Source organism: Lipotes vexillifer, unplaced genomic scaffold, assembly GCF_000442215.2.
Source record: "Lipotes vexillifer unplaced genomic scaffold, Lipotes_vexillifer_v1.1 scaffold408, whole genome shotgun sequence".
NCBI lineage: Eukaryota > Metazoa > Chordata > Mammalia > Artiodactyla > Lipotidae > Lipotes > Lipotes vexillifer.
The window spans coordinates 4,543,322-4,558,179 of record NW_006787469.1 but is presented as its reverse complement, the minus strand read 5'-3'; the positions used below and the strand labels follow the sequence as shown (position 1 = coordinate 4,558,179).

At 36.4% G+C, this 14,858-nt stretch overlaps 1 protein-coding gene across 1 annotated transcript in view; it reads left to right on the top strand.

Annotated features, from left to right (window-relative positions):
* Positions 1 to 364: 364 nt before the first annotated feature.
* Positions 365 to 14,858, top strand: part of SPRED1 (sprouty related EVH1 domain containing 1) — a 125,312-nt gene continuing 110,818 nt past the window's right edge. Inside the window, exon 1 of the mRNA XM_007460195.1 lies at positions 365 to 739. Coding sequence (XP_007460257.1) covers positions 708 to 739 — 32 coding nt within the window. The 5' untranslated portion in view covers positions 365 to 707. The remainder of the gene's footprint in view (positions 740 to 14,858) is intronic.

Here is a 14,858-nt window from a genome sequence, read left to right as displayed (position 1 = left end):
ACACGCGGCCCGCCGCCCCCTCTTCCCCCCTCTGGAGTCGTTCGGGCCGGAGCGTGTCTGGAGGAATCCGCCGCCGTGAGGCCCCTCGCCCGCTTCTGCTAGTCCCGAAGGACCGGCCCGGTCGCCGCCGGGGGCTGAGCGGGCAGCCGGCGGCGAGGCGGGAGATGGTGGGGTGGGCTCCTGCAGGACCGCGCCGCCGCCGCCCGGAGCCTGGGCTCGGCACCCCCCCGCCGGCCCCCACCGAGCGGAGCCCTGCTTCCTCCTCGCCGCATCCCTGAGGGAAGCGCCGCCTCTGCTCCCGGGTTCTCCGCCCGCCCGCCCGCTCGCTCCTTGCTGGCCGGACCCCACCGCGCTCCACCCCAGTGGCCGGAGGAGCCGCTCTCCAGTCTGCCTTCACAACCCCCTTCCTTTTTTCCTTCGCTCCCAATCCTCCCCGGCCTCATCGGATCTCTTGGTTGGACGCTGAGGCGGGGGAAGAGGCTGGGGTCGCCACGGCGGAGGTTGTCGCCGCCACCCCCCTGCGGGGGTGGCCGGGGTTCCCGGCTGGGGGGGCACCGTTCCGGGTGAGGCATCCACCATGGTGAGGCCCCTGAGCCGCTGCCCCCGCGCCCCCCCGGCCGCCGCTGCCTCCTGCCCCTCGGTGCTGCTGCTGCTCCTCCGCCTGCTGTTGCTCCTCCATCTCCAGATCGGATCACGGTGAGGGAAAGATGAGCGAGGAGACGGCGACTTCTGACAACGAGTAAGCACCTCACAGATCTAGATTACTTCCCCCCCACCCCCATTCTTCCTCGGCACCTCCCCAGACCCCCTCGGAGACTTGGGTGCTTGCAATCCTGGAGAGTTGAGTGCATTCTGTTCTGGAGAAAACATTTGATTTCCTTAGCCATTTTATTTAATGGCAGCAACCCCCGACCCCCACCCCCACCCCCAGTATTTAGTTGCTTTCTTCTGGGAGAAGGTATTGAATGTTGGGCTGGAGTTGGGCTGGAATGGCAATTGTATGTCCATGAGATGGAATAATGTAGATGGATGGAGTCGGGGTAGAAATTACCCCAGTGCCTGGAAGACCTCTGACCTGTCCTTTTTCACTTTAGCACACCAGTCAACATACCTTGAATATCCGTCCAGACTCCTTTATAGCTATTTCACTTGGAAACTAATGTGTGGGAGCACCTCTTGCAGCAAACTGCTCTTGAATCTTAATTCGATGAGTCAGTGACTCTTAAATACCGATTAAGCCTTTCTCCCCTCCCCCCCGCCGTTTTTAAACTTATGACCTGTAAGATTCTTGTAAAAAATGGGGCGAGGGAAACATTTTTATAATTTAATAGCATTAGGGACACCTGGAGTGTGGGAGATGTTGAACTATTCTATTTTGCCTTTGCGAATACTGGATTTGTCTTTATTAGGAGCATAAAAGAATTTTATAGGCTAATTTTTATCTTTCAGCTATATTGAAACACACCGTTTACGTTGATTTAACACTGTTTACATTGCTGAACATGTTGATGACTTCATTCATTAACTTGTAGAGCGTCCCGGCTTAAGTTTTTGTTTATTTGGGCTGTCCTTATGTTTTCCAAACGAAATACTTTGCCTTTTAAATATTTTGCTTTAACATAACAGCTGACTGGAGGAATAATGATGCGGCAACAGTTTCCTATTGAGACGGGGTTTAATTCCATGCGAATATTTGTGTCTGTTTTCTTGTAATTAAATTCAAGTTTTATTTTCGGAGGGTTGGAAATGGTTAAGTGAGTTAGGACTAGTCCTAGGACGCATTCCTTTAAGTAAAGTGCATTCCTCGGATCAGACCTTTCTGAGAAAACTTTAAAGTCCAAGGCCTAGGCTTGTTTAACATAAAATAGCTTGAGAAATGCCAAGCAGCGTCCCCCCACCCCTCAAAACACTCTTCTGATGAGCGGGGGTGGGAGAAGGTGGATTGCTGCAGTGTCAGTGCAGTCTAGAAGCAGAAGTGGCCGCCATGTTCTCTCTCTTTTTGTGAATCGCCCTCATTTGCATAGCACACTCTTCATTCATAAAAAAATAATTAAACACCCATCACCTTGGGCATCTTGAAAGGATTTCCCAAGAAAAAAATTCGAAGCTCAGCTGTCTGTCTTCATGTAGATTTTTGAGTTCAGAAAGTAAGGAGAATTTGAAGTTATAGGTTAAATTCAAAAATAGACGCCCACACAAACAACTACCCCTGTTCTCAGAATGTTGACACAGTTATGTGGGAAATATCAGTTCGGGGAGGTGCTGGGATCACGTGATCGCCTCCATTCATAAAATACCTGGCTGTCCATTCACAGTGCAGTACACTGTCTCACTGCCTTCCGCAGATTAGACCTACTTTGAGAGAGATCAAGAAGTATCTCAAAGCTTAGGAGAAAAACTGCTAAAAATCCGAACAGAATGACGATAATTTTTGCTGCCGTCTTCTTTTAAGAAAGTAGCCTGGATTAAAATGTCAAGTTCTATTTTGGAGATGGGAGAAGACTAATTACTATATTTAAAGTAAAATATTGAATACCTCCTTTTTGGGTGCAGCTAATTAGAAACGCTAATATGGGAATGTGAATTGACACACCTGTGAAATAGTTTTTAAGTGACCTCTTTTTCAAATACTTGTCATGGACAAATTGAGAGTACAGGTTTTTCAGTGTAGTGATTATCAGTGGATGATATCACTTTTACACTAAAAATGAATAAATATTCCCGGTGGTTTAAGTCCAAAGATTTTGATATTTGAAACACCTAAGGGCAATATTTACTGGTAGGATTGCCTTTTTAAAAAAAAATTTTTTTTTAATGTATTTAGTATGGGACAATTTGGAAATTATCTCACTCACCCAGACTTTTAGAATTCTGTTTTCACAAATTTATCCTGGTTTATTAGTAAATTTTTCCCTACTAGGGGCTTTGTTATGTTAATTTTTGTAGATCAAGAAGAATATGTTTTAGCGTATAATTTTTTGCCATGAGATGTTAACTCTTCATGGGGACAAACTCTTGGAGGTGTTACTTTAAAATTTTTTTTATTTTAGAAAGTGATGTGTTCATCTGATAATCAGTTTTATTATAGTCCGCATTGTTTGTGTAAAATAGCTAAATCACAAAGAGTGAACTTCTTCGGAATGTAGACTTTATCCCGATAACTTACATATTTCATCTTTCATATACATAGTAATGTTTTGAAATGGCAATTTATTATATACAATCATACACATTATGAAGAAACAAGAGATATATTATTGTAGATGCCCCTAAAGCCTTAGCATAGTTTAAAACTGCCCTGTAATATGGATTTTATTTGGGCCTTGTGTTTATTTTTTCCTTTTGCTTTTCTCTCTTTTTTTAAATCCACAACCAATAGGTATTTACTTAGAGACTGTTCTTAACACTCGAATGTTTTTCCACCTGATTTTGACCTTTAGAAAGAGTGAAAATCACCAATATCTTGGCAAACTGTTAAACTTTTCTAGATAGCCATTGTGGTAAAATCCAGTAAGGCCTTTAGAGGCCTCATTTTGAAATCCTCTAGTACATGCTTATTTGAAATTAGAGTTCTGTATATAGAGAGAAATAGTTCTCAGAGGTTGACTGTGGGTATATAATTAATCAAGAATTACTGAAGGATCATATTATAAGTCTATAACACTTTGTCTTATGCAGTGCCAAACTTGGGGAAGGGTTGGTGAAAGTCAGCTTTTCTTCTCTGACCTTCAGTAGGAACTGGAACTGCATTAAAAGTGCCATTAAAAAAAAAAAAAATTCCTCCATGCAAGAGTAATAGTTCATTTCAAATAATGTACAAAATAGTCTTTAAAGTAAGTAATAATTTATTTAACAAATATTTATTTATTTAATAAGTCTTAACATTTGACATATAATCAAACTTTACCTTTTCTGTGATGTTGATGATGAATCATATTCATTTATTGGATTTTTACTATGTGCCAGGAATAAAAATATGTGATAAATGCTTTACACATGTATTGTGTAATTTATGTATATACATGTAGCTTCAACAGAGTAGAATTGCATAGTAGGTACTATCATACCTTAATATATTGTGAACATTTTCCTGTGTCATTAAATATTTCCTAAAACATAATTTTTAATGCCTACATTATATTCACTGTATAACATATATTAGTTTTAATCAGTCTACTATATTTCTTATTTCTGAACAATGCTGCATTTGATCCTGAGTTCTGTCTTCATCCAAATTTATTACTTTTTCCTTGAAATAGTCTAGGAGTAGAGTAAAAGATGCAAATTTTAAGTTGTTTTATTTTTTCTGCTAAATTGCCCTCTAGAAAAGAAACAGTGTGTGAGAGTGCTTATGCCTTGAAATGTCTGTCCAGTTCTCTTTGAAAAAAATTTTGCCAATTTTGAAGGTGAAAGTGAGATCATGTTCCTACTTTTAAGATGTGATGGATAATAAAATAAAATTGAGTTTTCAAACAACTTGTTAGGTTGTTTTGGGGCAATTGGACTGTTTTTAAATATAAGCAGAATTAAAATGATCATACAAAAGGCATCTGCAGATAATTTAACTCTTACCAACTTTTATGCAGTATGGTATACTATAAAGAACATTGGACTTGGAATTGGGAGATGCATTTCTGTCCTCACTGTCACTAATTTATTCTGTGATTCTGGGCAAGTGACAGCCTTTGTGGCCCTCAGTTTGCTCACTTGTAAATCAAGGAATTTGAACTAAGCATCGTTATGGGCCCTTCTTGTGCTAAATTACCCTAAAGTAATACAGTGGTAGACACATTGCAAGTCACTAGACTTGTAACATACATATTTGTTAATTGGTCAATTTTATTAGATTGTTGATTTTGACATATTTAAGCAAATGAAAGACTTCCAGTAGAGATCTTGTAGTATTATGAAGTAGAAGCATGAATTTTGAAGAAACAAGATAAATTTGGAAACAGTTGGTGCATTCATAATCTTTTAAGACTTTCTCATTTTGAGCTTAATTTAATAGCCATGTGTCTTTGATAATATATATACATCACAGATGGAGAACTTTGTAGTGCTCTTTTTCTTTTTTTCTTTTAAATAAATATGGTCTCTGGATGAATAAGTAAACAAAAGGCTATTGGGCTTAAACATCAATTTGAGTAGTTCTGAGAGGAATATATTAACAAGACACTAGCCCTCATGCTTTACTTACTGGCCTAGAAGTGTCAAAAGTAAATCTTCTCATTTGGTTATTCATACAAATCATGTTAATCTAATACTAAAGGATAATTTCACATTTATTCAGTGCAACAAATTAACTCAGACAATGAATTTTTTCATTCTTTAACATTTAAGTTTAATTTGCTGTTTATCTCAAGTTGTATGTCATAGCTGCATCTCATTTTAGAGTCCAGTACCAAAGTTACTAGAAATCCCCAAGATGTTGTTTTTGTGGCACTCAGAATGGTTTGAAATGGAAAACAAACAAACAAACTTATTGGTGTATTTTTGTTTAAACATAGTTCATTAGTTTTGCTAAAACATAGTTTATTAGTAATGGATCTCAGACTGAGGTGTTAAATTGATTTAGACATAAGAGTCTTAGAATTCAGAGTGTTTTTACTAATCTATAACTGAAACTTGTTTACTTTCATAATTGAAGAAAATACCAGCAAAGCATAGCAGCATCAGAGGTACTTGTGACAGCAACTGTATTAGTTTCCTAGGGCTGCTGTAACAAAGTACCACGTTTGTATCATGCCCATCTTCTCATAAGGACACTACTGGATTAGGAGCACACTCAACTCCAGTATGACCTTCTCTTAACTAATTACATCTGCAGTGACCCTCTTTCCAAATAAGATCACATTCTGTGGTACTGGGGGTTAGGACCCAACATCTTTTTTGGAGAGATTCAATTCAACCCATAACACCAATAGAAATCAGATTTTTTTTTTTCTTACAGTACAATTGCTGTCCAGTTGTTACAGATATCTTGAAATAGCACTTACGGTCATCACTAGTTTGAAATTATTATAGTTATTAAGCCATTGCTAGAGCTTATATTTTAATGTTAGTACAAAAACATTATTATATCAAAATTAATATTTTAGTATATGTGCTGCCAAAGCAAGCACCAAAATTAAAAATATTTTGATAATTATTTCAATATAATTGATTTCTTTTGTAATTTTATGTAGTTTGTTTTAAGCCTTTAATATTCTGAGAAAGGGGGCCATTGGCTTCACCAGACTGCCAAAGAGGTCCATGGCACAAAAAGCTAGTCTCCTGCTATGACTGAGGCCCTAAAGACTGAACCCAAAGATAGAGATTATAAAATAGGAAGATTAAGAAACATGGACGATAAGATGAACAAGTCCAAGTTACAGCTAACGGTTGCAAATGAAGAGGTAATGGGGGAGAGGAAATATTGAGAGATACTGGCTGAGAATTTTCAAAAAGTAGCAAATTAAACCCAATTCAGTGAACTAAAAACAACAAAGCCTCACAGTAAAACCAAGTTTATCGTGAGATTGCAAAAATGTCAGCATGAGAAAATCAATGTAGTTTATCACATTTGAACATTAAGGAAGAGAAATGATACAATCTTAAATGCCCGATTGTCATTCAGTCTCTGCTTATAATATGGAAGTGAATGTCCATAATTTATAGATTTATAATTGTTCATAAATATGGATTTATATTATTTTTCTGCTTCCTAGAAGATTTAGACTTTTAATTTTTCTGATTTAAAATGAGAGTGTTGGATTTGATCAACTTTTAGTGTTGCTTTTAGTTCAAGAATCCTGTGATTTTCTTTGTACTTCTGAAATCCACATTTAATCATTCATGTAGCTCATAAATACAGGATTGACTACATAAATTACTTTGTATCTGAAATTTTAAAATTACCTTGGGAGGCATTTTCTTTCTATATTTAGAGTATGAAGAATAAGCTTTGGTAAATTTAAGAGTAATTGGAAATTAAATTTTAATCTAATATCAGTTTTATCATTTTATTTCTAAATGTTATCTGTAAAACAGGGAGTATAGTTTAGATAAAGGCCATTATGACTTGGAATGCAGAATGTAATTGTTTTCCTGGTAGTGTATAATGGTACTGTTTCTTATGATTAGACACATTTTGTTTGTCTATTCCCTTGGTTAGAGATTACTTTCACAAATACACCGTTATTTGTTAATGTGTTGGTATCCAGTAGTTGCATTACCGAAATTTAGATGGAATTTAGTGAAATGTGACTTTGATGCCGCTTTTTCAAAGTTATTTTACCACATCAGAATGTTAATGATTAACTTTGGCATAAAATCACCAAACATTTTTTACTGTTCTGTTGTGAATTACATTGATATTCTGAGATTGGGATTAGGGATCAGTTCTGGGTTTGCCCCCTTAGTAATATGTAAAAACATTTCAGAATTTTAGTTGCTGAATTATATGTATGGATTTCTTAGTTTTTCTGTATTTTCTTCAAGAATTTCAGTTCAGTGACATTTGACTGCCTACTGGGCACTTGACTTTTCTTTAGCCCCGGAGATACAAAGGTAAGTAAAACCTGATAACTGCTTTCACTATCCAGCATGGGAACTATATCCCTCAGAAATGTGGTGAGTGCTCTGCTTATGAAGTTCTTCAAGGCTTAAGAAGAAAGTAATTCTACCTTTGGTGGATGGCAGAGTGGGAGTTGTGTGAAGGAAGCCTTCAGAAAAGAGATGGCATTTAGGAGTCAGCCAGAGAAGAGGGCAATGGAAAGAGAAGGGCATTCCAAGAAGATGGGAAGAAACCCCAAACAAGCATAAAAGTTATTTCAGTGGTCTAAACCAAACCTGCAATATCTCCCAAGTATGCCTGTAGTTGAAGCAGAAAATTGACCAAGGAGAGTATTAAATAGTAATAGAAAAATGAATAGGGAGAATCAGGAGTGTTTTTAAGGGAGAGTGAGAAGAGACAACAAAAGAAAAGTCTTGAGAGGTAGGAGAGAAAGTATTGAAGACGAAATGGGAAGTGATGAAGTGGAGACAGCAAAAAGTAAGATTACATAAATTTAGGGGGAAGTGTTAATAGTTGAGATTATTTGTTGGATGAGATGATGTCAGTAGTGGAGAGGAAGAGAAAAAGAGATTTAAGGAAAGGTGGGTAATTGGGAGAGCAAGGCCCAGGAAAGCGGAGTCTGGCAACTGTTTTACTGCTTGTGTCGGATACTGTCGTAGATTTAATCCTTCTAATGACCACGTGAGCTAAGTGTTATCCATAGTTTACAGATGAGATAACTGAGACTTAAGAGAGGTTTAGTAACTTGCCCACAGCCACGCAAGGGAGTAAGTGTTAGAACTGAGATTCAAATTGCACTGTATTTATACTACACTATATCTCATATTTAATGGCCAGACTGGATTTTGAAGAAAAAAACTAAGTTTGAAGTGATAGGTAGACAAGTAGAAGTGACAGCTGTTTTGAGGGACTACAAGTTTTGGTAAAGTTAAAGAGCATGTAGAGTGGAAGTGGGGAAAATCGAAAGATTTTGATCAAAGAACACAGGCTCCAGAGTGATAACATATGAGGGAAGATTAAAGTAGAAACAGGTTGTTAAAAGTAGAGGAACCAGGATCTGTTGGGATATTTAAAAAGGTCACCACTATGGCTGTTCAAGTTGCTGGGTTGGTATCAGAAGTTGAGGTGGAGAGGAATCCTGAGCCAGCGCCAGTGTATTTTATAAGTGTGTAGGATGAGCTGCTTAGAGTGGGAGTATGAATACTGACATCTGCCCCTGCAATTTAAAGAGACAGGAGTAAGGGTTTTGGGATTGGAAATTGAAAAGGAGTATGTCAAGGGGAGGAGGATAAGAAAAGGGAAGGGCTTAGCCTGGAGGAGTTGAGAGTATTGGAAATGAATAGGATCTCATGTAATAATGGTCCTACCAGGAATGAGGGGTGTTGGGAATTAGGAAATAGAGAGGAAGACAGACATATGAATAAATTATCCAGATTTGGATTTTATTAAGAACTTTGTTTTCTGAGAGGCTGATCAAGATGTTGACTGATTTTGTAGGGCTTTATCCAAATAAATTATATGTCTTTGACAGAAGGTTTTGTATTTTTTTGTGTACTCCAATCCTAATGTGGTTAGAAAGGCCTTTTCAAAACAAAATTCACTAATTAAATTTCTACAATTAACATGGTGTTCATAATTAACATGATCCTGTGGTTACTACTGACTGTCCCATTAAGACTTTGGCAAATCATGTAACCTGTCTTTGTGCTTGATTCTCCATCTGTAAAACCAGGGTAACATGGCCCTATTTCAGAGCCATGTTAAGATAACACGTAACCTCCCCTCCCCTCCCCATAACATTTTTTGATTAGAGATAAGAGAATATTAAAAATAACTTTTAGTTCTTGAGAAGAAAGGTACTATGTTCATGAAATAATCAGTGCTCGTTTTCATTTAGCCTGAAGGTAGGGTTACTTTGTAAAAAGGATTATTGATCTGCTGGAAAAATTGTATTTCAGTTTAAATGTTAAAAAGCTGCTTTTCAGAAAAACTTAAAATTTAAACATTCCAACAGGCAAAAAAATAATTTAAATCTATATTGTGAACATTTTTAAAGCAATTTTAATACCTGAGCACATTTTGGAAGTACATATGAGTAGATTTGATGTCTCTCCATCAATTTCAGGGAAAAGCCATCTTTCTCAGAGTCGAATGAAGGAGCTTTCAAATTATATGGAGGGAAAAAAATCTACTTTCATGGGAGAAGGGGAGAGGAATTTTTTTTTCAGGTTATTAAAGATTTAGGCATTTATTTTTTCGCAACTATAATCAACTAGGATCCCTGTTAATAGGTGAGATAGGCTAGATCTGCTAGCTAGAAGTTCATTGCTTGTGGTTTAGTGCCGACTTTAATTTGGACAGCTAAAGGTCTGTAAGCTTATGTTTAGTTCATTTTATAGTCATCAACAGCTAAAGGAAAAATTTGTTTATATTTTGATTTAGCCTGATGTTTAGAATTATTATTCTGAAACTGTATCATTTGTTAATTCAAAAATAACAGCCTTAGATACGTAATTACTGAAACTTGGTTTACGGATGAATTTTAAGTTATCTACAAATCAAGATCTTGAATGAATGTAAATCAGGAACTTAAAAATACGATGAAAAATGTATATGTTTTTTCTCTTGAGAATTATTTGATCTAAAAATCCAAACTTAATTAACTTAGTAAAGGTTAAGAAAATATAGCAAATAACTTTAATAAGTAGCATATCAAATTAAGATATTCTTCAACTCTGCATTATGATTTTTTCAAAAAGGAAGGGGAGAGACAGGAGATGAATGAATAAGACAAGGTGGCCTCTCTAATCATCTTAGTTTTCCTTAGCAGTTTTTCATCTTGATATTTCTGCAGAGACCCAAACTTAGCTTCTAAGTGAGCCAAAAGAAAAAGAATGTATCTGATTTTATATAGACCCTATTATTGTTGAGTCTGAAACTGTGTAATGTGTACTAGGCCCCAGCATACATCAAATAAAAGTCGTTTGATTATGGCTAACTTCTAGTCCCATTTTTGCATTTACGCTGTTTCAGATAGATTTAGCTAGGTACTTAGGAGGAGGAAAACTGAGCTGAATCCTTTTAACTGACTCTTACTGTCTGAATGTTTATTTCCCCACCAAACTCATATGTTGAAATCCTAACCTCCAAAGACAATGGTATAATGAGGTGGGGCCTTTAGGAGGTGCTTAAATCATGAGGATGGAGGTTCCACAGAGATCCCTAGCCCCTTGCACCATGTGAAAAATCCCTAGCTATGAACCAGGAAGAAAGCCCGTACCCAGCCATGCTGGCACCTCGATCTTGAACTTGTCAGCCTCCAGAACTGTTAAAAATAAATTTCTGTTGTTTATTAGCTACCCAGTCTGTCGTATTTTGTTATTGCAACCTGAATGAACCAAGATGCTGACTATTCTTTGTTTTGGGGAGGACAAGGAGCAATAATTACATCAAAGAAAGAACAAAATCAATTAAAAACCCAACATAGTTTTCAGTTGCTTCTAGTTCCATACAAATATATTTTACTTGCTTTAATAGTGTATGTATGAATATTTATTATTTATTTTCACTGGATATACTTAAAGAATTTCTATGCTTATACATAATTTTTTAGTAATCATTATTTTAATGCCTATAATAGTTCATCAGGTTGTACCATAAGTTTACATAGCTGTTTTCTTCTTAGTGAACACTTCAGGTGTCCAGCTCTTATAAATAACATTGTAATGGGCATCTTTTCTGCATATAATTGTTTTTTTTTCTGTTCAATTAATTTCTTAGGATGAATTTACAGGAGTGAAATAATTATGTCAAAGAATATAAGTGGCTTTTTAAAAATTCTGGTTACGAAATGCTGCTCCCAAAAATTTGTATTTTTTCTGTTGTGGATTATTTATAAATGAAATGCTCATATTTCTTAGATTCCATTTTTGTTCTTTAGTACCTTGTGAGTTTTTTTACATAGCTCCCAGTATGTAATTAAATGATAGATAATATTTGAGTTATTACCAGCATTGTCTTAAAATCATTTGATTTAGTCTTCATAACAACTATTTTAAATGTTCTTACTGTTATTACCACCATTTACAAAGATGAGGAAGCTGGGGCTTAGGAAAGTTGAATAGCTTAGCAAAGATTACATAGCTGGTGAAGACTCCAAAGCCTGTACCCTGAAACAGTAGGTTTTAAACTCTCAACTGTAACAGTAACAAATACTTTATATTGTTTGACAGTGTACATACATACATACATGCATTCATACACACACACACAAAACCTTTTGTAAAACAACTTAGACTTACTGTGATGACATAGGCTGACTTCTGTATTCTATAGACTAGAATTATATATTGCAGAATATTTTATTCTGTGTAAGAAGTTAATGCTGGTGAAGACCCTTGTAGTTAAAAGTACCCAGTTCTGAACTACAGTGCATTATATGGGATATTGTCCTCTAAGGGTGTATCTCCTTATTGGTACTAAAGATTTACATTTATGTTCAGCTTATTATTTCATGAAGGAGATAATATGAAAGGTATAGGATTCTCAGGGGGAGTGCATTTCAAGGTTGAGTTGTGAGGCATTGTAGGGGAATTCAGATTTGAATTGCTGTAACTAGATTATAGATAATAAGACTTACGTCATTGCTTCTCAGATTTCTTTTGGGGCACCTAAGTGCCCTGAATGTTAAGGGAGTGTATCCCAAAGCAGCCTGTAAAATTGTATAATTATTTTGAAATCTAGTAAACTATCATAAAGATATCATGTGAGTATTGCATTTTAATTAATAATAGAGTTGTATTTTCAATATGAAATGTTTTTAGTCATTTATATTAGGAAAAAAAGAAGAACTCTTAACCATGCAGTCTTTACATATTTATATCCTATGGCATTATATGTCTCTAACTTGTATGACACATTACTGGGAGAATGTGTACTCTGGTGAGAGGCAGCATTTTGGGTACATTAGGGTGTTGCTCAAGGGTAAGTCATGATTGTGCACTGTAATTATAGCAGCTGCCATTTTCCAACAAAAAGTAGGAATGTATGAATCCAGGAAACATTAATAGAAACTTTTTGAAGTACAAAAACAATATAATCACATTGTAGAAAACTTGGAAGACAACTGGAAATTACCCATAGAAGAAATTTTCTTTTTTGCACTCTTATTAAAAGTTTTATAAAGGCAAGAAATATATAGGAAGGATTTGAAATTTAAAATTTGTTGTTTCTCTAAAAACTTCACATAGATCATACGATTTATATAGATAGTGAATTACCTGGGTCAGAAAGAATAAAATTATGCTAATTGGCACACTAAGAAATCTGCAAAGCTGTGTAGAAAAGAAAGAAAAACTCAGGTTCTAGTCTCAGTTTTGCCATTTACTTATGTGACTTAGAGCAAATCTTTTAGTGTCTGAGCATCTGTGCTAATGAAGACAGTAATCTTTTCTCATCCAAAAATTACTTTTTGCCTGAAAATTGTATGAAAATGGATTTATGTATGTATGAGGTTTTGATTTACTCACAGGGAAAGGTAGTGTTTTCTAGAGGATTGGGGGGGAAAAAAGGTAAGGCAGAAGGCAGAAAAAGAAAAGGTTCTAGCAAAACCTTAGGGAGAGGAGGAAAGCTGAGGAAAATGAACCTAAACCTTAGAATTGAAATGTCTGGGCCTGTTTGGGGAACTGAATGGGATTGTACATATAAGGAATATAGCTAAGTTAAAGATTATATAACCTACATATTGAGAAATAATGCAAAATATCTACATAGGTTATGTAGCCTATATATCGAGAAGCTTTGCGAAATATCTACATAGTTAAAATCAAACTGTGTATTAAATGCACTGGAAAATGCCCTTTTAAAATATTGTTTTCAGTAAAACAAGTTCACAAGAATGTTGAGAACCTGAAGTGGGATGGGGGAGATTCTAAACACTTTAAAGTGATCAGGGGATGGTAATTGAGAATTCGTTATACCAGACCCACTATTTTTGAAAGATAGTTACTGTTGATATTCTATCCATTATTTGAGCATGCTTTCCTTATTTATTTATTAATGAAGGTAAGGTAATTATAAGAGTTTTCATAAGCTCATATATTAAAGCAGTGTTTGGTACACAACAAGCACTATTTGCCAGTATGCCTTCAGATACGACTGCAGTCTCTTACCTTATTTTCTAAGTATTTAAGTCTTTTCCTCAGTTGAAGTAATAACCTTACTATCTTAGTTGGGGAGGGATTCCTGCCTGCTTTTGTACATCTCCAGCCTTTGAAATCATTATAAAGCAATTGTAGAAAATATATTTTTACCACTAGGTTTTAATTCACTGTCTCTCAGTTCTTTCCAAATGTTTCTATTACTTTATTGAAATACTTTTTTTTTTCCTCTGCTGAAATTTTCCTTATTTCCATTTGCTACCATTTGGGCCTTATCGGAGTTCTTTGAGAATCTAAAGCAGTGTTTCCAGTAGAAGTTTCTGTGGTGAAGGAAGTGTTCTGTTTGTGCTGTCCAATATGATGCTCCTGTGTGGCTGTTTGGCTTATGAGTACTTGAAATGTGGCTTGAAGGACTGAGGAACTAAAATTTTAATTTAAATTACCACATGCTAATGATTCCTTTATCAGATAGTGCAGATCCTGAGTGTTTCTAACCCTTCAGTCCCAGCAAATTTTTGAAACCAATGACATGGTCTCTATTCAATCTTAGCCAGTTTGTTGAAAAAAATTCTAATCTTTTAAATAGGGGGATAGCTAGAGGAAGTGCAGCATTTTCCAAAGTATGGAACTTGCCCCTGGTATGTAAGGTAATTTCAGTTGTTTCACAGATGTGGCATTAAATTGACAAGTTACTCCTTTCTCAATACTTTTTGCATCTTAATTAAATTAAAATTTATTTTTTGTATTTTTGTTGTTTGTTTGTTTGTTTTGGCGGTACGCAGGCCTCTTAATGTTGTGGCCTCTCCCGTTGCTGAGCACAGGCCCTGGATGCGCAGGCTCAGCGGCTATGGCTCACGGGCCTAGCCGCTTCGCAGCATGTGGGATCTTCCCAGACCGGAGCACGAACCCGTGTCCCCTGCATTGGCAGGCGGACTCGCAACCACTGCGCCACCAGGGAATCTCTGTTGTTGTTTTTTAATAAGGAAGGAGTGATGTCAACCTCAGTCTCTGGTAGATAAGCCAATACTGTTCGGCTTTTTACTATATTAAATTTTATGGTTACCATGTATTTATGGCTTGTGATAGATTTTTTTTTTTTTTTTTAAATAATACACAATGTATTTATTTATTTATTTATGGCTGGG